Source organism: Malaclemys terrapin, chromosome 4, assembly GCF_027887155.1.
Source record: "Malaclemys terrapin pileata isolate rMalTer1 chromosome 4, rMalTer1.hap1, whole genome shotgun sequence".
Classification (NCBI taxonomy): domain Eukaryota; kingdom Metazoa; phylum Chordata; order Testudines; family Emydidae; genus Malaclemys; species Malaclemys terrapin.
Genome location: NC_071508.1, coordinates 111186960 through 111213182, shown reverse-complemented (window position 1 = coordinate 111213182; position 26223 = coordinate 111186960). Strand labels below are relative to the sequence as shown.

The 26223-nt window shown below is 48.8% G+C and overlaps 1 protein-coding gene across 1 annotated transcript; it reads left to right on the top strand.

The window, feature by feature from the left end:
• Positions 1-2123: 2123 nt before the first annotated feature.
• Positions 2124-23863, top strand: TMED10 (transmembrane p24 trafficking protein 10). The gene is made up of 5 exons (XM_054028630.1): positions 2124-2444; positions 7605-7725; positions 11686-11759; positions 21051-21177; positions 21598-23863. Exons 1-5 carry the CDS (start codon positions 2139-2141, stop codon positions 21717-21719), a joined length of 750 nt encoding a protein of 249 aa, XP_053884605.1. The 5' UTR covers positions 2124-2138; the 3' UTR covers positions 21720-23863.
• The last annotated feature ends 2360 nt before the right edge of the window (positions 23864-26223 follow it).

Genomic DNA, 26223 nt, shown 5'->3' with positions numbered 1-26223 from the left:
GAATTCTTCCATCAATCTAGCTACTGCCTCTCGGGGAGGTGAATTTATTACAATGATGAAAGAACCCCTCCCATCGCTGTAGTGTCGACAGCAGGGGCGGGAAAACTTTTTGGCCCGAGGGTCCATCTGGGTACAGAAATTGTATGGTGGGCCATGAATGCTGACGAAATTGGGGGCTGAGGTGTGGGAGGGGGTAAGGGCTCTGGCTCGGGGTGTGGGCTCTGTGGTGGGGCCAGAAATGAAGAGTTGAAAGTGTGTGGGGGGGGGTTCGGGCTGGGGCAGGGGGTTGGTGTGCAGGGGGGGTCAGGGCTCCAGCTGGGAGTGTGGTCTCTGGAGTGTGGCTGGGGATGAGGGTTTGGGGTGTAGGAGGGTGCTCTGGGCTGGGACCAAGGGGTTCAGAGGGAAGGAAGGGGTTCAGGGCTGAGGCAGGGAGTTGGGGAGGAGGTCAGGGTGGTGCTTACCTCAAGGAGCTCCCAGAAGCAGCAGCATGTCCCCACTCTGGCTCCTATGCGGAGGCACAGCCAGGCAGCTCCACATGCTGCCCCATCCACAGGTGCTGCCCCTGCAGCTCCCATTGGCCATGGTTCCCGGCCAATGGGAGCTGCGGGGGTGGTGCTTGGGGCATGGGCAGCGTGCAGAGCCCCTTGGCTGTCCCTATGTGTAGGAGCCAGAGGGGGAGCATGCTGCTATTTCGGGAGCCGCACGGAGCCATGGTACACACGGAGCGGGGCAAGGCCCCGACCCCACTCCCCAGGTGGAGCGGGGAAAGCCCAGACTCTGCTCCCCGGCTGGAGCTTGAGGGCCAGATTAAAATGTCTGAGGGCCGGATGCAGCTCCCAGGCCGTACTTTGCCCATCCCTGGTCTACACTGAAGTGCTACTGGCGTTTAAGTGTAGATATAGCCTGAGACACAGGAGGTAATTGTCCTGTTCTACTTGTCATTGCCGCAGTGCTTAATTTGTGCCAGGGCTTGCCAGGGCTGAGCACCGGCACCTCTAAGCTTGGCAGTTCATAGCTCCGGTACCTCTGGGCTGGCTGCATCAGTTATGAATGTAAAAAAATTGCTTGAGCCCCAGCACCTAATTGCTTGTGCCTTGGCACCTCTTTCATTAAAATTAAGCACTGCATTGGTGAGGCCTCAGCTGGAGTACTGTGTCTAGTTCTGGGCGCCACACTTTAGGAAAGATACAGACAAATTGGTGAGAGTCCATAGCAGAGGAACCTAAAAGATAAAAGGTTTAAAAAACCTGACCTATAAGGAAAGGTTAAAAAAAATAGGCATGTTTAGTCTTAAGAAAAAATGACCTGGGGGAGGACCTGATAGTCTTCAAATATGTTAAGGGCTGTTATAAAGAGGACTGTGATCAACTGGGTTCTCAATGGCCATGATATGTGAGACAAGTAATGGGCTTCATCTGCAGCAAGGACGATTTAGATCAAATATTAGGAAAAACTTTCTAACTACAAGGGCAGTTTAAAAGCTCTGGAAGAGGTTTCCAAGAGAGGACATGGAACCCCCATCACTGGAGGTTTTTAAAAACAGGTTGGCCAGACACCTGTCAGGGATGGGCTATGTGGTCCTGCCACAGTGCAGGGGTTGGACTTGCTGAGCGCTCCAGGGCTTTTCCAGCCCCACATTTCTCTGATTCTGTCTGTCTCTCTCCTAGGGTCAGTCAGTTGTCGTCTAGGGGGCTCATTGCTCTATTTTATCACCTGGTCATCTTCAACTTTTAACATTACCACACAGATAATGCCGCCCTCCACCACAAAGTCTCCAATCCCGTCCTCCACCCAGAGTCTCTCCCTAATAAATAAATTAATGGAGATATCCCATCTCCTAGAACTGGAAGGGACCTTGAAAGGTCATTGAGTCCAGCCCCTGCCTTCACTAGCAGGACCAAGTACTGATTTTTCCCCAGATCCCTAAGTGGCCCCCTCAAGGATTGAACTCACAACCCTGGGTTTAGCAGGCCAATGCTCAAACCACTGAGCTATCCCTCCCCCCAAATGCCCTGCTTCCTTTCCCCTGCTTTCTCCCATACCCGCCCCTGCTCTCCCCGACAAGCCCTCAGCCCCACGGCTTTGCCCTCCCCCCGAATCCCCCAAAACATTACCCCCCCCCCCATTCCTCCTGTGCCATGGTCGCCCCCTCCCTCTCACGCAGGCAGGCGGCGGCGGGTCACATGGTGCGGGGGGAGGGAGCGCGGCCTGTGGGACCCGGATCCGCCGCCATGCCGCTGCCTGTACCCGGCTGTCCTCGGCTCGGCCCAGCCCTGGGCCTGCTCCTGCTGCTCCTGGGTCCGGCGCGGCCCATCTCCTTCCAGCTGCCGGGCAAGGCCCGCAAGTGCCTGCGCGAGGAGATCCACCGCGACACGCTGGTCACCGGCGAGTACGAGATCGGGGTCCCGCCGGGGGCGGCCAGCGGCCCGTCCGCCAATCTCAAGGTGCGGGGGGCGGCCGGGGCCCGGCGGGGCCGAGGGGCAGCCCCAACCCGTCCCCGTGGACAGAGTCCCGGCGGGGGAGCGGTTCCCCGGGTCAGGCCGGGCCTGCTCGGGTCGGGAAGCGGCGCGACTTCTGCGGGACCCACGGAAGGAAGTGCCCCCCCCTCCCCCCGCGACCCCATTGCCACAGCCACGCCGGGAGGGGACCAGGCACAGGGCCCATTGCGGTTCACTCTGTGCACATGGCATGGGTTGTTTTTTTTTTGAGGGTGGGGGGAATGTATCACAGCCATAGGGCACAGAGTGAACCCTGATGTGGATGTGTCACAGCCATGGAACCATGTCGAGGTTCACTCTGTGCACATGGCACGCTGGGGGAATGGGCCACAGCCATAGGGCCACATTGGGGTTCACTCAGTGCACATGGTATGTTTGGAGAATGTGTCACAGCCATAGGGCCACATTGAGGTTCACTCAGTGCACATGGCCATACTGGGGAAAGGCTGACAGCTTTAGGGGTTCAGTCTGCACATGGCACACTGGGGGGATGTGTCACAGCCATAGAGCCACGTTCAGGTTCACTCTGTACACATGGCACGCTGGGGGATGGGCCACAGCCGTAGAGCCACACTGGGGTTCACTCTGTGCACGTGGCACACTGGGGGATGGGTGACAGCCGTAGGGACATACCGAGGTTCACTCTGTGGAAATGGCACACTGGGAGGATTGGTCACACCCACAGGGCCACGTGCAGCTTGATCTCTGTGCACTGGGAGGAGAGTGACAGCAACAGTGATGCTGGGGTTCACTCTTCACATTGCACAGTGGGAATACAGATGGAAAGAGGGTTACAGTAACAGGGCCACACCAGGGCTCGCTCTCTGCATGTGGCACAGTGTGGCGGTATTGAGGAGAAGGTCATGGAGATAGCATTATGTGGAGACTCTTTCTTTCTTGCTGTTGCCAGGGTGTTAGTGGCAGGTTTACTGAGGGGAGGGTGGCAGTTTGGCGCACTGGCGCTTGGAGGGCATTCCATGTGAGGAAGAAAGCACAGAGTGGGAGCACAAGGAGGACACGAGAGGACGTGAAAGGGTTGTTGGAGCTGAGATTAAGGCCAAGCAGTGTGTGCACGAATAATACACATACACCATCCACGTGACAAACTGCCATTCTAATGCAGCTTTGACAGTATTGCTTGCATCCCACCCAATAACATGTCCTCTCTGGTGGCCCCTTCTAACTTCACTGTCACCTCCCACCCACCCGAGCAGTGGTGTCACCTTGTGAATCAGTTTGTCAGAGACACGCTTCTTCTTAAATGTGGAATTTTTCCCCCTAATTGTCCCTGCCTGAGGTCCAGAAGGCTTGAGAATTTGTGATAAACTTAAGTACAATATCTTATGAATCGTCAGGGCCAGAAAAAGAAGCATTATCCCAGTGGAAAGGGAAGATTCCCAGCTTCACAGTGAGGGACACAACATCTGCCTTGAACCCAGGAAGGTCCCAGGATATCAGCCCTTATGCTACTTTTATGTCTAGAAAGGCTCTTTTACATCATTTTTAATTTTATTAAATGTTAGGCTATGTCTAGACTTAAACTACAGGAACTGCACCGCTGTAGTACTTCCGTGTAGATGCTCACTACAATGATGGGAGGGGTTTTCAAGTCGCTTTAATTAATCCACCTCCCTGAGAGGCGGTAGCGAGGTCCACAGTTCAGCTTGACTACGTCCCTCAGGGTTTTTCACACTCATGAGTGACTAGCTGGTTCAACCTCTCTTTTTAGGGCTGGTCTACACTGGGGGGGGGAGCGGGGTCGCTGTAAGATACGCAACTTCAGCTACAGGAATAGCGTAGCTGAAGTCGACTTATCTTATTTCGACTTACCTCGGGTCCTCACGGCGCGGGATCGACGGCCGCGGCTCCCCCGTCGACTCCGCTACCGCCGCTCACCCTGGTAGAGTTCTGGAATCGATGGGAGTGCGTTCGGGGATCAATATATCACGTCTAGACAAGACACGATAGATCGATCCCCGATAGATCGATTACTACTCTCGGCGGGTAGTCTGGACATATCCTTAGTGTAGGTCTGGCCTAAGCTCGCTCTCCCTCTCTGCCTCAGCTCTGTACATTCATTGCATTCTGGATTCATTGTAAGAAGGATGGATACACAGTGGCTTAAGCACTCAAATATTTCTGCAGTTGTTTTTCTGATAACACGTGGCATATATAAAGCTCATGGTGGTGTGGTGGATTATAGAGCCCCGTACGAGCAGAGTTTGTGCTTTGCAGCCTTTTCAGAACTGTGCTCTCTCCTCTGTTCTCACTCAGTGATCCAGTGTCTCCTGGTTCTTTGCTTGCCCGTCCTTTGTTCATCTGATTCCATTTCCTCTTCTGAGACTTATGTCTGCCACAGAAAGCCAGGTCCCTGATGCAGCATTACTCTTGTGCCAGGGTTGCATTCTGGCTTTGCTGCCTTATGGGGCATTGAGGTTAGTATCACTGGAAGAGGAAAATGTGATTTATTTTATTAGAATGTTAAACAAGCTTGGGTTGAAAATTGTCCCCACCTCCTTGTAGCACTTCAGGCTTGGTAATAGTCTGTAACATTTCTTGTTCCCTTCCCTTGTCATGCAGGACTGCTGTGGCCAACACTTGTGTTCTAAAGATGCTAGGTTTGGGCTCCTTTTCTATGGGGTGTGTTTGTGCAGTGGGGGCAGGGGGATTTGCTTAGGACAGGATGTCTCCAGATGGCACCTTCCCCACAGCCTGGAAGGTCAGGTTGTCAGAGCAGCCTCCCAGCACTAGGTCACCAGGGTGTAGGAAGTTGGTAGTTACTGTGTGTTGTATTGAAGATGGTTCCTATCACCGAGCTGAGCCCTATGTGTTTGTGAAATCCCAACACTAACAGTGGTACCCTCTGTTCCTGAGGAATCTGCACAATGCGCCAGCTGGCTGCAGAGTGGATGCTCTTGGGTGGATGACGTCCCGCTTGGGCCTGGTCACATGTGGCTGTCTCATTGTTTAAGCCGGCAGTGTGGGGAATTGATGGGCTGTTTGTCAAGACAGAGAACAATGCTTTGTCTGTAAGGGATGGCATTACTGTAAATAACGTTTGAACATTAAGAAGAATCCTTTTTGGGTTAGCCTGTCCTTCCACAAGAGTGTTGGCTGGGCTATAAGCTGCTTCCCCCCCACACCCAGCTAGATGGGTAATGTGTCTGGCTAAGTCTGAATAACGGGTATCCAATACCGATGGAAGCAGACAGCAGAGCTGCCACTGTCTAAAATGCTACTTCTGGGCACTCTGCTTCTTCTTAGCGTATGCGCAACGTGTCTCAGGTGACACATGATCAGGATTCATCACCGAATTTGGTCCGCTGGTCAGATCATTAGCTTCCCCGGCCCTGATTGGTTACTGATGTGGGGAGTGCGATTTGAATGCTTATCCACCCCACCCCGGCATTCTGCTCCTAGTGTTAGAGACAAGGCAAAAAGGGATCAGGCCTGTGTACCACACAACCTCTTCTGTGGAAAGATAGCACTCAGAGCTTTCCCCAGAGTACAGCAGTGAGAATCCCAGTCAACTTTAAAAGGCAGTACTCCAAATACAAGGGACCCTTTAAAGTAGGTCCTTTTCTTTGTTTCCTTCACCGGACTCCAATGTGCAGACTCAATACAGTATCATCCTGAATAATTTGAATTTGGTTAATCATAGTTGTTCTGTGAATGGTATGCAGGGTAGGCTAAGCAAGAAGCTGACCGAGTGTACCTTGTAGTCTCTCTGCTGCCTGGATTAAGATGAAGCTCTGAATAGGAACTGCAGTACCAAAGCAGTGATTCACCTAGTCCAGCCTCCTGTCTCTGAAACTGACAAGTACCACATAGTTCCATGGAAGGTGCAAAAAACCCCATAATAGACAATTATGAAATAACCTGCCCACAGAGGAAGTTTCTTCCTAACCTCCTGCCAGTTATGGCTTATACTCTTTAGCATGAGAGTTTATGTCCCTTATTATTTTTAACTTGTCTAATGAACCTGGTTGTTCTCATTATCCATATAAATATCTGAACCTCTTGTGAATCCTACTAAGCTCAATGATATTCTCTGGCAGGGAGTTAATTAGGTATTGTGTTAATAGAAAAAGTATTTCCTTTCAGTTGTAAATATGTTGCCTTTCCATTTCATTGACTGTTTTGTGTGTCTTTGTTGTGTTTTCTTATCTCCTCTATAAGTAGTCCCGAAAGTCTCAATGTCTTCATTTGGAATACTTTCTAGACCTCTCATCACCTCAGCACCCCTTTATTTCTGCTATGTCTTTTGAGATGGGAGAATCATCATATCTGAATAGCATTCCACATAAGGGCATACCATTGATTTATACAGTGGTGTTAAAACCTTCACTATATCAGTTGGCATATTTGTTTGCTGCCTTTTTTTTAGCACTGCTGCACACTGAGAAGAGGTTTTAGTTAAGCTGTACACGGTGATGTCTTTCCTGAGTGGCACCTGCCATTGTGCTGTCAATTAATGTAACTTTGTTAGAACCATCTCTAGATTTGACTAATCTAAATAATTTTGTGATAGTGCACAAATTAGCAGTTACTCCTTCTACGTATATAGTCAGTCTGATCTGCAGTCCTGCCTCTGAGCTGTGCTGTGAAGTGCCACTTCTACAGACCTTGGCACCCAAACATTGCCCAGTTCAGGGCATATTGGCATTTGGATCTAATGGCGCACATATGCCCCTTCTGCAGTTCTGCTGCTGGAGAGTCCATTCTGTTTGTCCCTCGTTACCTCTCGCTGTAGGAGCCAGAGAATCTCCATGCTTTGCTAAGCGTTGCTTTGGGAATTTACAATCCTAGCATGTAAGGAGAAACTAAGGAGGCAATGAACAAGGATTCAGGGAATTAGACAACTTAAATTAGTCTGTGTCCAGGATGTTTTAACTAAAAAACCAGTGAAATCAGATCTTAGAGGCCTGCTGTTTTTGCCAGCCTGGGGGAGGAGAGGAATTGAAATGGGGCAGATGGACACAAACTGTAGCAAACCCTAAAGAGGGCCCAGGAAGAGCCTGTTAAGTTTGTCCATGTGTCATTGAGGGACTGTGCTCCTGCCTGCGACTGTGCTTGAGCCACTCTCGCTGTCTGTCTCTCCTACAGATAACTGACTCAGCTGGACACATCCTCTACTCCAAGGAGGATGCCACTAAGGGCAAGTTCGCCTTCACCACTGAAGACTATGATATGTTCGAGGCTTGCTTCGAGAGCAAACTCCCTGTGGGTGAGTGCAGAAAGCTGCTCCCAGCCCTCCCTCTTCCTTGCTCTCGATGGAGTATGTTGGGTGAGGGGTCGGGGTGAAGCAATTTCAATGTCCAGTTTGCAAAGCACTTTGGGATTCTTCATGCTGAGAGGAATGGGCTCCTCTGGGATGAGGAGTTTCATGTTACTGGTGCAGAACAGCTGTCGCTTGCATTAGGGTTGGGGGTGAAACGATCCTTGTGGCTCATCTGCAGAGCACTATGGGATGCTTCAGGCCCAGGCACAAGAGGAATGGGGTCACCGACAGGGAATTGTGATGGTGACTATAGGAGCAGGTGGGCATCCCAGAAGTGCTGTTCCCATGCTGCCTCTCCTCACATCCCAATTCTGGCAGCACAGAGTAGGCTGATACCCTTTTGTCCTCCCCATTTGCCCACTTCCTCCTCCTCCTCTTTGGTGGTAGAGTGTGGTCCCTTTCTTGGGTGCACCCTGTGGCAGCAGCCCTGGGCTGGGCTGGGAGCCCCTTCCCAGAGTGGTTGCAGCACCCTGCGATAGTTGCCTGTGGTTGCACAGGGTGTCCCTTCCTTTGAGTGATCCTTTGACAGAGGGAAGAGGAAGTGAGCCGGACGTCAGTCCTGTCCTTGTGCTGTAGGGACAGTTGCCTAATGAGCACTGGGGCTGCCATTTCCTGTGAGTGTGACGCATTTGCCACTCTCTCTGCTGAGTAGCTGGGATCAAGTTCACCCTAAAAACCACAGGCATGTGGGTTCCAACCCCAATGTGGGGAAGGCTGATCTGATCCCTGGTGTAGCCTTACTTCGACTTGGGGTGCTCAGCTCTTCTCACAGTCTCTGCAACGGTTCCCCTTTTGTGATCCCATTCCTCTTATGCCTTATCCTATAGGATCCCAGAGAGCTTTGCTTCACTCCCACCCCCGACCTAAATGCAGGCACTTTGGCGTAGGATGGAGGAGCTGTTCTGCGCCAGGTTTAGGACTAGCTGAAATGGCAGACGCTAACCTAGCTTGGGGTTTGGTCAGGCTGTAGGTTGTAAAACTCTGATTCTTGTGCAATGCTGAAGATCCTGTGCCATGTTGCATTAGAATCAGGGTGTTATAACCAAAATCCTGACCAAATTAGGGCTTTGATTTTACTTCTCATTCAGGAGATGGCTCCTCCAGGAGCACAGTCCCCCATCGCTTTGGAGGCTTGAGTCTCTTGGAGTGGAAGGTCCTGGCTCCTCTGGAATGTCAGCCCTGGGGGAATTGATTGAATTTTGCTGAGCTAATTCAGTTGGCTAATTCTCCCTGCAGCCCTGTTAAGGGGTTTCCTACTGGACCCCTTTGGCATCTGTGAGCAGAGCAGTTGCAGCCAGGGAGGAGCTCATCACTAGCAGAGCTGTGGCTTTCCTGGGAGGGCAAGCTGGGCAGCAGGAACTGTTGGTGGAGAAAACGCAGAGCCGTTTGGCCAGGTGGGTTCTGAACAACTGGGATTTCTCAACCCCCAGCCACAGAAATGGGGAAGAGGAAGTGAAAGGTGGCAGATCAGCTCCTTGTGCAGGGCCCCAGGATCTGGGACAGGGCAGCTTGCCAGACATGGGGATCTCTCCTAGCAACTCCTCTGAGTGTGGGTGGTGTACATCAGGCTGTTTCCCTCCTCCTTTATCCATTTGCCCTGCTCTGACAATTGCTGCGTTACAAGGCTCAGGTCAGAATTGCTATTAAGGCCAGTGTGGAGTACTAGCCACATTCCCTCCAGCAATAGAATAGCAGGAGCTGGATTCTCTGGGGGACTGGAGAATCACTTCACCACCAAAGCCTGGGGCAGCACCTTCCCTCTCTGCCTGGCACCCCGCGTTAGGAGCACAGAGACCCTGTCTGTCTGGAGCAGCCTGTTCTCTTCCTACCTTCCTTTTGGGGAGAACAGACCTTTAACAGCTTCGTCTGAGAGACACAGGTTAACTTGCATGTTTCCCCTTTGAGCTGGCACATTAGTAGTTGTGTGGACCCCGGTGAAGTTGCCCCAAACCCAGCTACTCTCTCCCCACTTCAGGGTAACTCCACCAGCTCTTCTGAAGTGGCCTGTGAAAGGCCCCATCTTCACAAAGGGCTTTGCAGGACCTGGGCAGAGTGAATCAGGACTCCCAGTCTCTAAAACCCCAGGATCACTGATTTTGCTTCACGTCTTGACACCACCAATTCCTCAGCTACAAGAGGGAGCAGGGAGTTTATTGAAGGTCCTTGGGACCCAATGGAAACCACCCTGGGCCCCAGGCCCAGCAGCCTCCCAGGGGATCACCATCTGGAAGCCCCTGAAAATGTTAACCCCTCACAGTGCCTGCTCCCCACCCCTATTGCACTCACCAGCTCTCTCACTCTTCCTGCTATTTGGTGGCTCTCCCCTCATCTCATGCTTCAAGGTTTGTTGTCCTGTCCACCAGGCTTCTCGTTCTCCTCACCTCAGCCTGAGGGTCCCAACCCCCCCCCCCCCAACTTCTGTAATTTACATAATATGCAAAAAATCCCCCACTGATTTGCGTGCGTTGAAGGCCCTTGTGTGGCTGTTGGCTGTAGCTCCCCACCCTCCCTCTCAGCCTCCAAATCTGTCTGCATGACATAAACAAAATGTATGGCAAATTGCTGAAATGTGAAACCACCAGGATTTGCTGCGTATCATGGTGTCACTGGCAGATTATAATGGTTTTTAATTCTGTTTTAAGGATCTTTCCTCTCTGTGTGAATTATATTGACCAGTTTTTTAAACAAGAACTAGACAAAAAAAATTCCATCCTGTGCAATCATAAAGACCTTCCCCCCCCGCTCCCCAAATTTGAACCCCGGGCTTTCAGATCCACAGCAGAGACATCTCTCGCTTGAGCTAAAGGAATACATTATACTCAGCGTGGAACAGCCGCTAGAAGAGGGTGCAAGACACACATGTTGCCAGTGGGTTATACAACTTTTTTGTAGACAGCAGTAGAATGTTGGAGAATAGGAATCGTGGATTTTGTTCTCAGCTCTGGGAGGGAAGTGTTATCTAATGGTTAGAGCAGTGGTTGGTTAGAGGCAGGATAGCCAAACACCTCGCTTTGACACATTCATTCTGAAAGCCTGTGTAGCTGAGGAGAATAAAGCGTGTGCCCTCTGTTATATTAGAGATCTGGGATATTTTCCCAGCTCTGCCTGAAGTGACCTTGTGTAACTCTGCATTTAACTTATTTGTAAATTGGGGGAATGATATGTGAGTATCTCCTAAGGAATCCTTGACTGTGCTTCCTGATAAGGACTCTGAAGTGCATAATCAGTAGAGGTGAGATTAGAACTGGTGGTGTCCAGGCACCTTCCTTTAGGCTACAGGGTATTTGGATCTCTCATCTGCGAACACTTCCTAGTTGAGTGATGTGGTGGAACAGGCAGCGTGCTGTGGCTGAAATATGAGATGCCCTGGCAAATCCTGTGTACTTGTGATCTTTTTCCCCTGCCCTCACCCATATGTGGTAGTTGGCTGTAGCCCTGTATGCCTGTTGGCTTTAGGCTCCCCTGTTCTCCCCCAGCTTGTTTTTTGGCTGTCACCCTTCATATTTGCAATGACCTGCACCCTGGGGTGGCTGTTGTCTCTAGCGCTTGCTCTACTCATGTGTGTCTCTATCCTGTCTGCCGAGTGGAGGTGGCTGTGTCTCCTGCCTTGAGAAGCCCTATTCAAAGTCTGGGCACACTTTAACAGTCTTGGTGCCTGGCAGCGGCTTGTGTCCTGTGCGCTTAGTGCTCTTAGCTACAGTTTGTTCTCATTATCTCCGGGAGCCCTTCCATCAGCCAGGGTTCATTCAGAAGGTCCTGTGATTTTAAGCAGGACTGTGCTGCCTCTGCATCTGGCTGGAGACTCGCTGGGGGAGGAGTGTTGTGAATCTCTCTCCAATGGGGGGGTTGGTGAGTTCCTGGCAGCCTGACAGCTGCACACAATGAATCCTTTCAATGCACTTCCAGGAACGGGGCGGATGCCGGACCAGCTCGTGATCCTGGACATGAAGCATGGAGTGGAAGCAAAGAACTATGAGGAGGTATGTCCCTTGCCTGCTGCCGGTACCTCAGAGCTCCTTCCTAGCAATCACGTGATGCTGTGTTTGGATCTGGGGCTTGCGAGGGGAAACTGCTTTCCCAGCCGTGATGACAGCCTATCTGCAGCTGGGAGCTTCCATTAGCGTCTCATGTGGTAGAGATGTAAAAAAAAACCGGCTGCTCTAATTCTGGGTGGGCCGAGGCCCAAGAGGTAAGTTTCTCAGCCAGCCAGCATGACTTGGTTTTGGGGTTTAGGTATTGGAGTCAATAACAGGCTGACACCAGTAGTTTCTGCTGCCCCAACAGCAGGGGGAATGCAAGGAAAAGGCAAAGCCTCCTAAATGTGAAGCTTTATAATTTCCATTCACAGCCACGAGAGATGCTGATCCACAGCCTCCCCGGAGGGGGCAGCTGCCTTTCCAGGGACAATTGCAGTGTTGGCTTGAAGTGCTGAGGCATGCTGAGCAGTATGCAGGGAGGAGGATTGTGTCTCGCTGTCCTTTCTGCAGATGGGGCCCAGTTGTTGGGCCTGGACATGGGATACCAATTACCTGGGACAGTCACTAGCTGGTTTGGGGAGGGAGAGGGAAGTGAAGTTTGGTAGCTCTCTTGCAAACTGTTAACCAGGTTTTTTCTAAGCTTGTATTTTCTGGCTTTTGACCCCTGCAGGGCTGGTGCCTGGGAAGATCAGTCGCAAGCTGGGGAAAGCTCTTGTATGTGTTCAGTGGGAATAATAACTGAAAGCCACATGAAAGGATGTACCCGGGAAACAGGAATGGTTCAGGGAGTAGAGTGGGCAGCAAATTAGGCAGGAGTTTGCAGTGTTAGATGGCAGCAAAAAGGGTCAGTGCAGTTCTGAAGTAGGTAGGTAAAGACCTCACATCCTGGAACAGGGAGGGGACAGGCCCTCTCTGTGCTCTGGGCTGACTGCACTTGGGACACTACAGCCAGTTCTGGGCATCTAGCATCCGGATATTAACAAATTATACTGAGCTCAGAGAAGAGAAAATAGGCATTGGTGGTAAATGTGTCTAGGTGGGGACTATAACAGGACTATAATTGTGTGTGTGTGTATTTGAAAGATTAAGTATTATTCCCATTTTACAGATGAAGAGTGGAGGCACAGAGGGGGGAAGGGACTTTCCAAAGGTCATTTAGGAAGCCTATAGCTGAGCCAAGAAAAGAATCTTGATCTCCCAAGTCTCAGCCTAGTACCTCAAGTAAAGACCATCCTTTTCCCTGCTGGGAAGTGAGTTAGGCCGTGAACCTGATGTGCAGAGCTGAGCCGAGGCAGCACCTACAGAGAAAGCTGAAGGAGTTGCTCTCCAAGAAGCTTTTTGTCAAGTTACCCTGCGGGCTCCCCTTCTTCCACAAGCAGAAGTCACTGCCCCTCCTTTCTGTCCACAGTGGACAGTGCTGACTCGCTTTATCTGCCTACAGGTCAGGTTCTGCTTCCAGAGATTAGGCATCGAGAAATAGACTCAGGCTAAGAGTCTGCCCCAGTGTTTCCACCCCATGGTGTCTGCTAGGCAGAGTGTGGGTGGGCCAGCATTCCTAATCATTCCCACGGGCAAAGCTTAGCATTAAGGCAAGAGGGAACCGTGCAACTGTCCTGTGTTTACTCAGTATACAGAATCCTCCTGCCACTCTGTGTCCCTCACTTGTTTTAGGAGAGTAACCAAAGGAAAAGAGACAAGGAGAGGTGCTAGCAGCTGGAGTGGGCAGGGGAGAAGGCTCTTGCTCAGTCCACACAGTCAGGCTGAAATAGAACTTGAGGCAGCATTCCCATAATATTAGTAGGAGCGTTGTAAGCAAGACATGAGAAAAAATTATTCCACTTGACTAGCATTGCTATGGCCTCAGCTGGAGTATTGTGTGCAGTTACGGCACTACACTTCAGGAAAGATGTGGACGAATTGGAGAAGTCCAGAGAAGAGCAACAAAAATGATTAAAGGTCTAAAAAACATGACCTAAGAGGAAAGATTAAAAAATAAATGTTTTTGTTTAGTCTGGCGAAGAGAAGACTGAGGGGGACATAACAGTCTTCAAGTACATCAAAGATTGTTATAAAGAGGAGGGTGATAAATTCTTCTACCTTATCCACGGAGAACAGGACAAGAAATAACGAGCTTAAATTGCAGCAAGGGAGATTTAGATTAGACATTAGGAAAACTCCCTAACTGTAAGAGTAGCTAAACATTGAAACAAGTTACTTAGCGATGCTGTGGAATCCCCATCATTGGTGGCCTTTAAGAATACGTTAGACAAATATCTGTCACGGATGGTCTAGGTAGTACTTAGTCCTACCATGAGTGCAGGGGACTGGACTAGAAGACCTGTTGAGGTCCCTTCCAGTCCTACGATTCTAATATGTGAAAACAGGACCTCCAGACATGGGAAACTCCCTGATTCAGCAGCTCCTATGCCCTATTGACTTTCCTTGGCCCAGAGAAAGGGCCAGTGAAGAAGCTGGGTGTCCAGTACCTACACACATTTCTGGGGCCCCTTCTGCAGAAAAGGTCTTTCCTTTCTTGGCACTGCACATTACCTCCAAGTATTCACAACATAAGGAGATGAAGGGCTCGGTCATAGCTGGCAGAGGAAGGATTGCCCCCTAGTGTACAGTCTGTGAATTACATAGAGCTGGATTCAAAGGACTGTGCTACTGCCCCTCATGTGGAAATATGCTGCCAGTCGAGGCCTTCTGCAGAACTTCAGCTTTCAGTATCCCTCTAAGTGTGAATCAAATTAAATTCTTACCCCAAAGACAAGTGGCTGATTAAGTTTTAGGGGGAGAGAGAAGGATGGATGGGCAGGGGTGGGGGTGGGGCTGAGGTCGTGCAGACAGATGCAAGTTCCTGTTATAGATGGGTAGCACCAGTGTAAAAAGTGATTGGCATTGGTGTGGCTTACCCCAATTTCAAACCAGGTAAGCTGCACCTGTACAAGTCATTTTCACAGCACAACTAGGTAGGAGTTTGCACCAGTGTAACTGCGCCATTGCAAAAATCCCACGGTAGACAAGCCCTCAGAACATCCATGCTCGTTAATAATGGAATAGTGGCATGATGACAGACAGGTGGGTGCCCTGGAAGCCCTGGGTATATTTGCAGCGGATTAACAGATCTCCCTTTAGTGCAGCTAAAGGAGACCTGTTAACCCCCTTCAGTCCTGCAAGTATGCAAAGGGGTGTTCAGGGCTTGGCCCAGTGAGAAGCTTAGGCTTTTCCCAGCAGAGCCTTCCCACTCGGCATCCTTCAGTTCTGGATGTGGAGAGCAACATCTTAGAGGAAGTCATCTTGAGTCTCTCTCACTTCTAGACTTGTTTCATCAGGTGCCTGACCAGAGATTTAGTCACTGAGGGTATGTTTACACTGCAGTAAAAAACCTGTGGCACTCAGTCTCAGAGCCTGGGTCAGTTGTCTCAGGGCTCCAGCTGCGGGGCTAAAACCTGCCGTGGAGAGGTTCATGCTTGGACTGGAGCCGGGGCTCTGAGACTCACCTTCCTTGTGGGGTTTTAGAGCTCGGGCTCTAGCCTGAGCTTGAAACTCTCCATTGCAATTTTTAGCCCCGCAGTCCGTGCCAGAGTCAATTAACCAGAGCTCTTGGCGCCTGGTGCCGCAGGTTTTTTATTGCAGTGTAAACGTGCCCAAAGCTACTAGGAAAGGTTGTGTGCTGTGGGCCCCTGAATGGGAAGGGGATTAATTGAGGAGGTGGCGGCATGGTATGCGTAAAGCCCTTTACTGAAATGATCAATTAGCTAATGTTGGTCTGATTCTAAATATCTTTTTAAACCCATTCTCTCTTGCTGCTACTTTTTTTTAAAGTCACTGTTTATAGAATTCCCAGGTTTGAGCTCCCCCTGTTGGCTGCACAAAAAACAGCTTGAGCAGAATACTCTGTGCTGTCTGTTTTACTCCCGGGGGAATTCTGCACCCCTGCGCAAGCACAGAATTATTGTTCCCTGCAGATTTTACTTTCTTCCTGCAGAGTAGTTAATTCATGCACCCGTCCCAGGCAGCGGTCCTACATGGGTGCATCTGGCTTGGGCGTCGGGAGCAGCTGGGGGAGACACAAAACACTGCTTCAGGGGGCTGGGTGTGAGTGCAAGACTCTGTCCCTCTTGCTCGGTATCGTGGTGTGCCCAGAGTGAGGGAGTGGCAGGGCTGAGGATGCCCCAGCCAGTGGGTCCTACCATGTATTGGGGTCCAGTTGGGCTGGAGGAGAGAGAAAGGACTTCCCTTTCCCTTGCATGGGCCTTTGTGGAGCCAGGGTTGGGTCAGACCCACCTCCAGGGCATCCAGAACCCCCCCCCCCCCCCCCCCCACACACACACCCCTACCTTCCCATCAAGCCCCACCCTTCTGCATCCAGACACCCAGACCATCCCCTGCTGAGCCCCTCGCACTTGAACCCCCCACCTGCCTGCACCACCCCGCTGATGGACCTCCCTGCACCTAACCCCACCCTTCCCCCTGCCAAGCCCCATGCTCCCCACTCCCAGACATTCCTTGCTGAGCCCCAACCACCCTCACCCCCCCCCCCCCGAGTCCTGTTCTCCCTGCACCTGGAACCCCCCACTGAGTCCCTGTGTATCAAGATTGCACCTGGAATCTCCTCCCCCCCCACCTCCCATGGAGCCGGCCACACTCAGATTGCTCCCCACAGAACACTCTGACCCCACACCTGGTTCCCCCACACTAACCCTTCCACGCTTGGCTCCTGGCAGGCTGAGCTGGCTTGCCCCACACCTGGTTTGTGGGGGCAGATCTGGGTGTGCGTGAGAGAGTGTCCCTCTCACTTGCTAATGCATGCACCTGGCCCAGAGGGACAGGGCCCTGGGGTGGGGCAGCCCTGGCCCTTGCGTTATGTTAGGGTGCAGCCCCACTGCCAAGTCCATGTCCCAAAGGGGGCGCGGGTGGCAGGGTGATCTCCTACCTCTGCAGCCAGTGGGGTGCGCTCCCCACTGCCATGCTGTAGCCTCCACTCCCATTGCACTTCTAATCTATTGTCTTCATTTCTAGTCCAGTGATTGTACAATGACATGCTGAGTACTATGCTAGATATTAACTATGCCATTCACTAACGCCCCAGTCTGGCAAAGCATTTGTTTCAATGGGGATACTCACGCTGTGGAGTGTTCATCACACAGTGACTCAATTACTTGCAGAAACAAATAGTATTCATGAGGGAATTCTGTGCCAAAAAATCAAGAATTCTGCAAAATTCTGCATATTTTATTTTGTCAAAATAACACAATATAATCACGCCATTTCAATTATTTTGGTAATGTATTTCAAAATACCTGTCAGCAAGTATGTCTGTAACAATACAAAAACAACAAAGAGTCTGGTAGCACCTTAAAGACTAACAGATTAATGCATCCGAAGAAGTGAGGTTTATACTCACGAAAGCTTATGCCCAAATAAATCTGTTAGTCTTTAAGGTGCTACCAGACTCTTTGTTGTTTTTGTAGATACAGACTAACACGGCTACCCCCTGATACTTGTAACAATACAGACAACAAAAAAGATTCACGGACATTTTTTTGACAAATCGATTCCTTACTAGATATATTATCACATCTATATGGCGCCACAGAGCAGATGGCAATACTAATAATGGTGAATTCGGGGCAGGAACCTGTGTTACTGCTACACTAGGGTGGAGAATTTAAATGTAGCAATGGCAAGAAATGTAATCTGCTTTCAAGCCAGAGCTGATTGATTTAAATCACTGATTTTAATCATTATTTAAATTAGCAGGAAACCTTGATTTAAATCATCAATTTTAATCATGTTTTGCATTTTTACTTTTTAGTGATTTTTCCTAAAGAAAGGTTGATTCTCATTGATTGATAACCATTAGAACATGTTGGTTTTCCAATAAATATAGACTTTACACTAAATTTGGTACTTCTTTTTGCTAATCAGGAAGGATACATTGTATTTATACATGGGTTTAAGCAATTATTTTATAGCTGAACTTATATTTATTTGGATTCTTGATTTTTACATTTTTATTATGTTAGAAAATGAATGATGCATTTCTGATTTCCTAGATGATGATTAATTTTTTATTTCTAATTTCTGTCCAGCTTTATTTGGATAAAAATTCAAATTCAGTTAAAAATGCACAGACAGCATATTTTTTTATTTAACTAAAAATATTTTAAATACGCTGAGTACATAAGAAAAAAGTTTATCAAGATATGTGTTGCATTTAAATCTACCGTATATACTCGATCATAAGCCGGTTCGTTTATAAGCCAACCTCCCCCCAAGATGGATAAGTAAAAATGGAAAATGTTTATGACCCGTTCATAAGCCGACACTATAATTCAGGGGTCAACAAACTTTGGCTCTCGGGCCATCAGGATAAGCTGCTGGCAGGCCGAGGTGGTTTGTTTACCTCGAGTGTCCGCAGGCACGAAGGTAAACCTAAGTAAACAAAGTGTCCCAGTGCGCCAGCTGCTTACCTTGACGGGCCGGGACAGCAACTGGTGGGGAAATTTTTATCAGGGGAGAAGCTGGGGGTCAGGGGAGTAACCCCTGTGACCACCCCCCACATGACCCCACCCCTAGTCCAGGACCCCCACACTCTCCCCATCCATCCCTTCCTACCTTATCTGGGGAGGGCCAGGGGAGGATGTCTCTGACCTGGCTGGAGCTGCTCTGGCAGGCTGGGCAGCACAGCAGCAGCCTGCTCTGGCAGGCTGGGCCGGGCGGCGCGGCCACAGCATGTTCCAGCGGGCTGGGCTGGGCCGGGCGGTGCGGCCACAGCATGTTCCAGTGGGCTGGGCTGGGCCGGGCGGCGCGGCCACAGCCTACTCTGGGGGAAAGGACCGAGCAGCATAGCTGCAGCCTGCCAGCCCTGGAGCTGCAGCTGCTTCGGAGGCTGGGGGGAGAGCAGCGTGGCCAGAAGCGGAGAGACTCTGGCCCCGCCTCTTCCCTTCTGGCTCTGCTGGCTGTGCTGCCTCTCCTTGTTCCCTCTGTTGGGGGGAGGGGCTGTGTCCCACCTCTCCCTCTCTATACCCGTTCATAAGCCGACCCCCTTCTATGGTGCTTCCCTTTTTTACTAAAAAAATTCGGCTTATGAACGAGTATATACGGTAACTAATTTATTAAACAAAGGCAGATGAAATTCAACAAAATGGCAGATTAAATTCAATATTGATAAATGCAAAGTAATGCACATTGGAAAACATAATCCTAACTATACATATACAATGATGGGGTCTAAATTAGCTGTTACCACTCAAGAAAGAGATTTTGGAGTCATTGTGGATAGTTCTCTGAAATCATCCACTCAATATGCAGCGGCAGTCAAAAAAGGGAACAGAATATTGGGAATCATCAAGAAAGGGATATATAATAAGACAGAAAATATCATATTGCCTCTATATGATATATGATCTATTGCCTTTTACGCCCACACCTTGAACACTGCATGCAGATGTGGTTGCCCCATCTCAAAAAAGATATATTGGAATTGGAAAAGGTTCAGAAAAGAGCAACAAAAATGATGAGGGGTATGGAACGGCTTCCGTATGAGGGGAGATTAACAAGATTGGGACTTTTCAGCTTGGAAAAGAGGCGACTAAGGGGGGATATGATAGAGGTCTATAAAATCATGAGTGGTAAAGAGAAATTAAATAAGGAAGTGTTATTTACTTCTTCTCATAATACAAGAACAAGGGGCCACCAAATGAAATTAATATGTAGCAGGTTTAAAACAAACACAAGAAAGTATTTTTTCATGCAACACACTGTCAACCTCTGGATCTCCTTGCCCAGAGGGTGTTGTGAAGGCCAATACTACAATGGGGTTCAAAAGGGAGCTAGATAGATTCATGGAAGAAAGGTACATCAATGGCTATTAGCCTGGATGGGCAGGAATGGTGTCCCGAGCCTCTGTTTGCCAGAAGCTGGGATTGGGTGACAGGGCGTGTATCACTTGATGATAACCTGTCTGTTCATTCCTTTTGGGGCACCTGCCATTGGCCACTGTCAGAGGACAGGATACTGACTTGATGGACCTTTGGTCTGACCCAGTATGGCCGTTCTTATGTAAGGAAATATCTGTAGTTAATAAATTGAGGTGATTTTTTCTGGTCACCGTGTCCTTCAGGATTTTAGAACTAGTAGATCTCACCTCTCATGCCTATAGATGAAAGAGGGGAAACTAGTTTTTCTGCTCTTTTGACTCCTATTGGTTTCTTAACTTTTAATGAGTTAGTCATTCACCTGAACTAGGTGAATGAACTGAAATGAAGAAAATATTCTCTCTGTACCTGCAGAAGAGGCTACTGCTGTCAAAAGCTGACTCCAGGTGCTTAGCCAGTAACTTCAATAAGTTCAGTGGTTTGATTTTTTTTTTTTAAAGTTGGCACCAGACATATTACTTAATTTAAAATAAATAAATAATATTATTTTAATAGATTATAATAACTTCAGGCCTTAATATAGGTTATCATAACTTATAATTTAATTTTAAATAGGTGTATTTTTAAAAATAAACCTGTATTTACTTTTTTTTCATCAGATTTAAATTTTAAAAATCTGAATTTTTTTATTAAAAAAAAAATAAACAATTTTTTATCCACCCCTGTTCCTAGCAGCCCCTGTCTACGTCATGTTCACATATTGTGTGTGCTCGTGTTTATGCCTTAGATTTAAATGCAATGTAGTCAAGTTATGGTGCTTCTGGGAAGGGGAACTTTCTGACTTGGTGTGTTTACATTTTCAACCCAGAAGTTGTTGCAGTACCAGAGTGGGCTTTGTAACTGAATTTCCTGTGTTTTTTTTTTTTTTTTTTTTCCTCTACCTTTCCTGTGGCATGTGGGGAGGGCCTGAGTGCAGGCCTTTGGCATGGAGTTATCATACCACCCACACAAGAACATGTAACTTTTGTTGTAACTTTCAGCCACGTGGCAGACTCCTCCAGCCCAAACCCCAGAAACCAATTCTGAATGAACGAGAACTAGGGAGAATCAGAAGGGAATGTGTTTAAATACGTGAACGCATGAGCACGCATTCTATGTTCCTGCTGTGAGCAGGAGCAGCTATAGATGTCTTGCTAGGAGTGGGTGGGGTAGATGGAGTAACAGTGTGGAGAACCTCGCTATTGTGGAGTTACCTTTGGTTTTCTGGCCTGCAGAGGGCACTGTCCTAAGGGAGAGATGCCCCAGATCTGGCCATGTGGGGATGAATAATGGGCTCAGGCTGGTTGCCTAGGCCCATGTAAGAGCTGCTGCTTCTAGCTCAGTGACTCACTGATTATCCCCTTAACAGATTGCTAAAGTGGAGAAGTTGAAGCCCCTGGAAGTGGAACTGCGGCGCCTGGAGGACCTCTCAGAGTCCATTGTTAATGACTTTGCTTACATGAAGAAGCGAGAGGAGGAGATGCGGGACACCAATGGTAAGAGTTCATATACTCCCAGGGAGGACTGCAGCTGTAAGATCTATATTCTCACTACATCTGGGTTAATGGGACAGAATTTGGAGATTAGGCAATTACAGCTGTCACTGTCTGTTCTGTACACTGTCAAGAGACCTTTAAACTTCTGGGAGGGGGACGCTCAACCAGCCCTTTCTAGAAGTCAGTTCCTTTCCTCCCACACAATACTCATGATTCTGCCATGGGAAAATAGCCTCATGTTGGTGCTGCATCTGCTCAGCCCCCAGTTCCCTCCTCCTCACCCTCAAATCTCCTAAAATTTCACCATTGAAGTTCTGCAGGGCTGAGGGAAGATGATTTCTGGGAGACCTTCCCCTCAAGAGGATCCTCTATCCTGACTCTGGGCATCAGAGCTTCTTTGTATGGGTTTGTCTGTTTCAGAGTCAACCAACATCCGGGTCCTGTACTTCAGCATCTTCTCCATGTTCTGTCTCATCGGACTGGCTACCTGGCAGGTCTTCTATCTGCGTCGCTTCTTCAAGGCCAAGAAGCTGATTGAGTAAAGGGGTAATTCCCCTTCCCCTCCTCTCAAACCCAGCTGGACACCGCTGGGACCCAGCCATGGCCCTCCAGAGCCATCTTGCAGATGATACATGCTGAGTGGAGGTTTTCTTCAGGAACTGTCCCTTAAGAGGGGAGGGGAGTATAAGCACTGGAGACTACAAAGGGGCTTGTGACCTCCTGGTGGGGGCGGGGGAGGTTGTGGTGGGTTTGGGGACTCCTAAAGCAGTGATGAAATAAAATTTGTTTCTGTGACAGCTGCAGTTGGTTTTGCAGGCTGTCTTTTCTCCTTTTATATTCTAAGCTTGGTGTCTCCCATCTGTCTGTGACCATTGCGTTACTCTGAGCAACTTGAACCGGCTATGCTCATTAGGTGCCATGCAGCTAGAATTTGGGGAGGGGGAACTCCGAAGTTCTGGAACCCAACCCAATGCAAACAGAACTTGGTGCAAAGTGACGGGTTGCAGTGCTAGCAGGGAGGGGGCACTGAATTTTAGCCTCTGTCATAGACCTTGGTGTTTCTCCCTGTGGGAGATGGAATCTTTGCGATGATGGGTCAATGCATTCAGGCAGATAAGAGTTGAGTTTGGAGGATGGGGGGCTAACAGGCTCTGCAAGATGTTGCTGAGCCTGAAGAGAAACCTGCCTGACTCAAACAAGCTGTTGAGAGTCAGCCCCACCCTGTCCCCACATGTTTGTCTTGGATTTGCTTCTCTTTCTGAAACGATGCAGCAGTTCCCTGAAAGTGCTGTGGTCACTGAGGGACCTTTGTGTGGAGGCAGAAGGCCTTGCTCAGATTCAGATTTTCAGTGCATGCTTGGGCCCATCTTTGGAATGGGAGCATGGTAGGTTGGGAACTTTGTGAGGGCCTCTTCTCATCTGACTCTGTTAGAGTTAATGCCAAGTGTAGCTGGCTGGACCCTCATTCCCTGTACATGACATGCCCTGCTTTGTGTTCTGGGGATGTGTGGGGCCCCCTACAGGCTGGCATTCAGAGGAGCCGAGGGAGTGCAGATGAAGTGGAGTACAGTACACAGTGGGAACACGGATGTGCCCCTTCTGAGGTCTCTGAGTTGACGAGCGCATGTGACAATTGCAGAAATGTCTTGGGGACTCCCCTAAACTGGTGAGAGTAGCTGTGCTGTATGTAGTGAGAGGCCCTCTGTAGTCCTACTGCCTCTAGCACGCTGTTGGATTAAACAGGCCAGGTAGGTTCATTTTCTGGACTTATCCCACAAGGGTTTCTGGGCAGAATGATGAAAATTCTTTCACCTTCCCTTAGAGCAAAAAGACCATCAGGGCCTAGCCCCTGGTCACACATCCCTCGTCCTTCCAGCCCAGAGGTCTCCCTGCCATTCAGACAAAGCAGCATTTGTGTTTTCTGAAATTACGTTGGGAAATGTTTTTCTAGTCTGAATTTATCCTGCTATTAAAAAAAAAAAAAAAAAGCCCAGAGGCAGCCAGGAAGGAAGAGGAGAAAATTGAAAGCAAGACCCTCCATTGTTTTCTAAATCCATTAGACAAGTCGGAGTTTTGTATCATTTATCCTGAAATTTTGTATCTTTTTAGGTTTTTTGCTCTTTCCTCACTAGCCCTCCTCCCCCTTCCCCACCTACAAGATCCTGACCTCGTTAGTTCTACCTGCAAGTGCCCAAGCTGCTTTTAATTTCTGCTTTTTTAACAGCTCTGTTCAGAACCCAGGGCCCACCTGCTTTATCCCTTTAAGCACTGGGAAGCTGTTACAACACCACAGCAGCGATGTCTCAGGATGGGACTGAGCTAGAAGAGATAGTTACAGGTAATTTAGCTTCCCACAGTCTGAAGCCTGTAGCAGATCTGCTAAGGCTTAAAAAAGTTGAGAATGAAAAGAATGTTTGGAGGCGCTTCTCCTGTCTCTGCTTTTGCTCACCCCTTCGCTAAGTTGGCACACTGAGATCTCTTACATAAATGAGGTTGTGAGGCTAGCATTACATCCGGGTGACTGTTGCTCTGTAGTTACATTGAAGTTGCTCGGCCTCTGTCTCTGCTCTTAGTTCTTGTATGGGGACTGGGGAACAGACCTGGGGAACTTGTATAGAATTGCCTGTAATTACTGGTCTGGGGATTTTGTCATTTTTCTCAAATAAAGTTTCCTTTGGAAAAATAACCCTCCTGAATTGTGTGACTCTTGTCCTCTTCAGGCCATATTCCCACTAACTGCTTCTCCTTGCACTCCTGACTGCAGGCACGCTAACCAGGGAAATCTCAGCACTTAAAGGAGATTTGTAATTTCCTCCACTCTAACCTCAGTAACTGCTTGTAAATTAAATTTGTAAATTCTAAAGAATGTAAGTGAATTCTGGGCTGCTGAAAGGAGTTATGTTGATAGGCCTGGAGATTGCAGGACTTCAGTTTGCAGAACAGGTACAGCACAGGCATCAGCAGGACAAACAGCACTCAGACTGACCTAGAAGGACCACCTCTAACAGGGAGAGTGTCTCTGGTTCAGTAAATCCTTGCCCTCTCTGCTAACTATGCCATCTGATCATGTAGGGGCCATCTTTTGTGAAGCAACTGGACTGAGATCATCAAATGATTTCACCAAATAACTCTCAGCTGGTAACTGACACGGGCTGGTGCTCTGGAGATGAAAGGCTCCATATCTCATTGTCGGTTCCCCGTGACATACAGTCCAAGTTAATTCCTATTCATTAAGAGAAATGGGGTAGCTTTAGGTCTGTTCTACAGAGGGAACTTTAAATCTCAAACATGGGTTTGCCCCATGTGAGTGACAAATATGCACTGATTGGAGTGACTACTAGGCAATTTCCTTATTGTATGCAGGCAGTGTCCCCTGTTGTGCTCCTGTACCTCTTGCTGGGAGACGCTGGAACTGTAGTACTGGAAGCGAGCACCCATTCCTGCACCATTTCTCTAGGTGCCCCATATGGTGAGATGGGTAATTGCTAACTCTCCTAAAGAATGATGCAGCAGCACAGGTCATGAGAACCCCCCTGGCATTGCAGGAGTAGAGGAAAGGATTTCAGACTAGTGTTTTCAGGAGAGCTTTCATTCTCTCCTGTTAAGTGGTGTTGCAGTCAAAAAAAATCTATACTTCTATGGCAGCTTACTTTCTGGTGTGCATGCTACAGACATCTCCAGAAGAGTTAGCTCCAGGTGACCTAGTCTACGACCTCTCATCCTGTACTCTTGCAACCATATTTGTTATATTTATACAGTGCCTGGCACAATGGGGCTCACGCCTGTGGCTGCTATTGGAATAATAACTCTCAGTAGACAGCACTGCCATTCAACATGTCAGGAAGGGAAATTCTCAGCCCTGTCAGATGAGGTGTGTAGTCTCTCTGCATACATTTAAGTATATAATCACTAGATAGAGCTGTTCTCTCATCTGGATAGTTTGGATTTGGGTCTGGATCTCCTCGAAGTTCTTAGGGAGTTGATGTGGTTTGTTAATTCTGTCCCAAGTCTGAGCAATGGGCTGAAGCTGAGCTGTTCAGATAATTGGGTCTTGGTCCATCTCTACTTGTGACAAACACATCACCAGTAGATGTAATTATTGAAGCAAACTGCATCAGACAGACATTGCCAGGCATCTTCCACCCACCCATTCTAATTGAACATGACTAACATTATTTAGACAGTACATAAACATTTTACCTAGAACTGCTTTAACTCAGATATAGCCTCATACATTCCATCTCTCTTCCTATGTCAGGGCAAATTCTATGCTCCGTTCAGAACACCTACTGCAGCTGCTCTATTTGTTGTTATGAAATTAACATCCTACACCATATCACACATCTCCCAGAAGACATCAAAATGTGTAACAAATAACCACAATGTGGAACACCTGTGTTTTGTTGTGTGCTGTGCCATAACTGAGGTAGATAATGGTTTTTAATTAAAACATGTTAAAGACATTTTCTTGCTGTGTGAATCAAATAAACCAATCTGTTAGAGACAAGGATAGTAGGTCCCTACCTGGGCGTCTCATGGAAAGATAAGGGTTTGGAAAAAGAGGGATCGTCCCTGCGAAGGTTCCCCAAATTCACTTAATGTTGGTGGACTCCCCTTCCCAATCACTTGGTTTAGGCTGGCCCTATCTCTAGCTTCCTTTGTTACTGCCTCCACCAGCACTTGCCTTCCTAAGGCCCACAAGGCCCTCAGGCTCTGCTCCTCTCTCCCTCTACCCTTAATGAGTAGAGAGAAGCCTCTGAGTGTGGGAACTTAACTGCCCTGGAGCTGATAGTTGCTGTTGGGGAAGGAGGGCATGCAAACTTCGGACTGATGCATCTTTCACAGGAGGGGAGCAGGGAGTAAAAAGGAGAGCATGGCGCTTATTAGCCTGTGAAGAGCACAGCAATTCAGGTTCTGCTCTGCTCTCTGCCTTTTCCCCTCCGCCTCCCCCTGTAAAAATGTATCATCATACCCAGCTGCTCTCCCCCTTCTGCCTACCCAAAAACAACCATGGGCATCCTTCTGGGCTCGTTTCCTTAGAGGCCT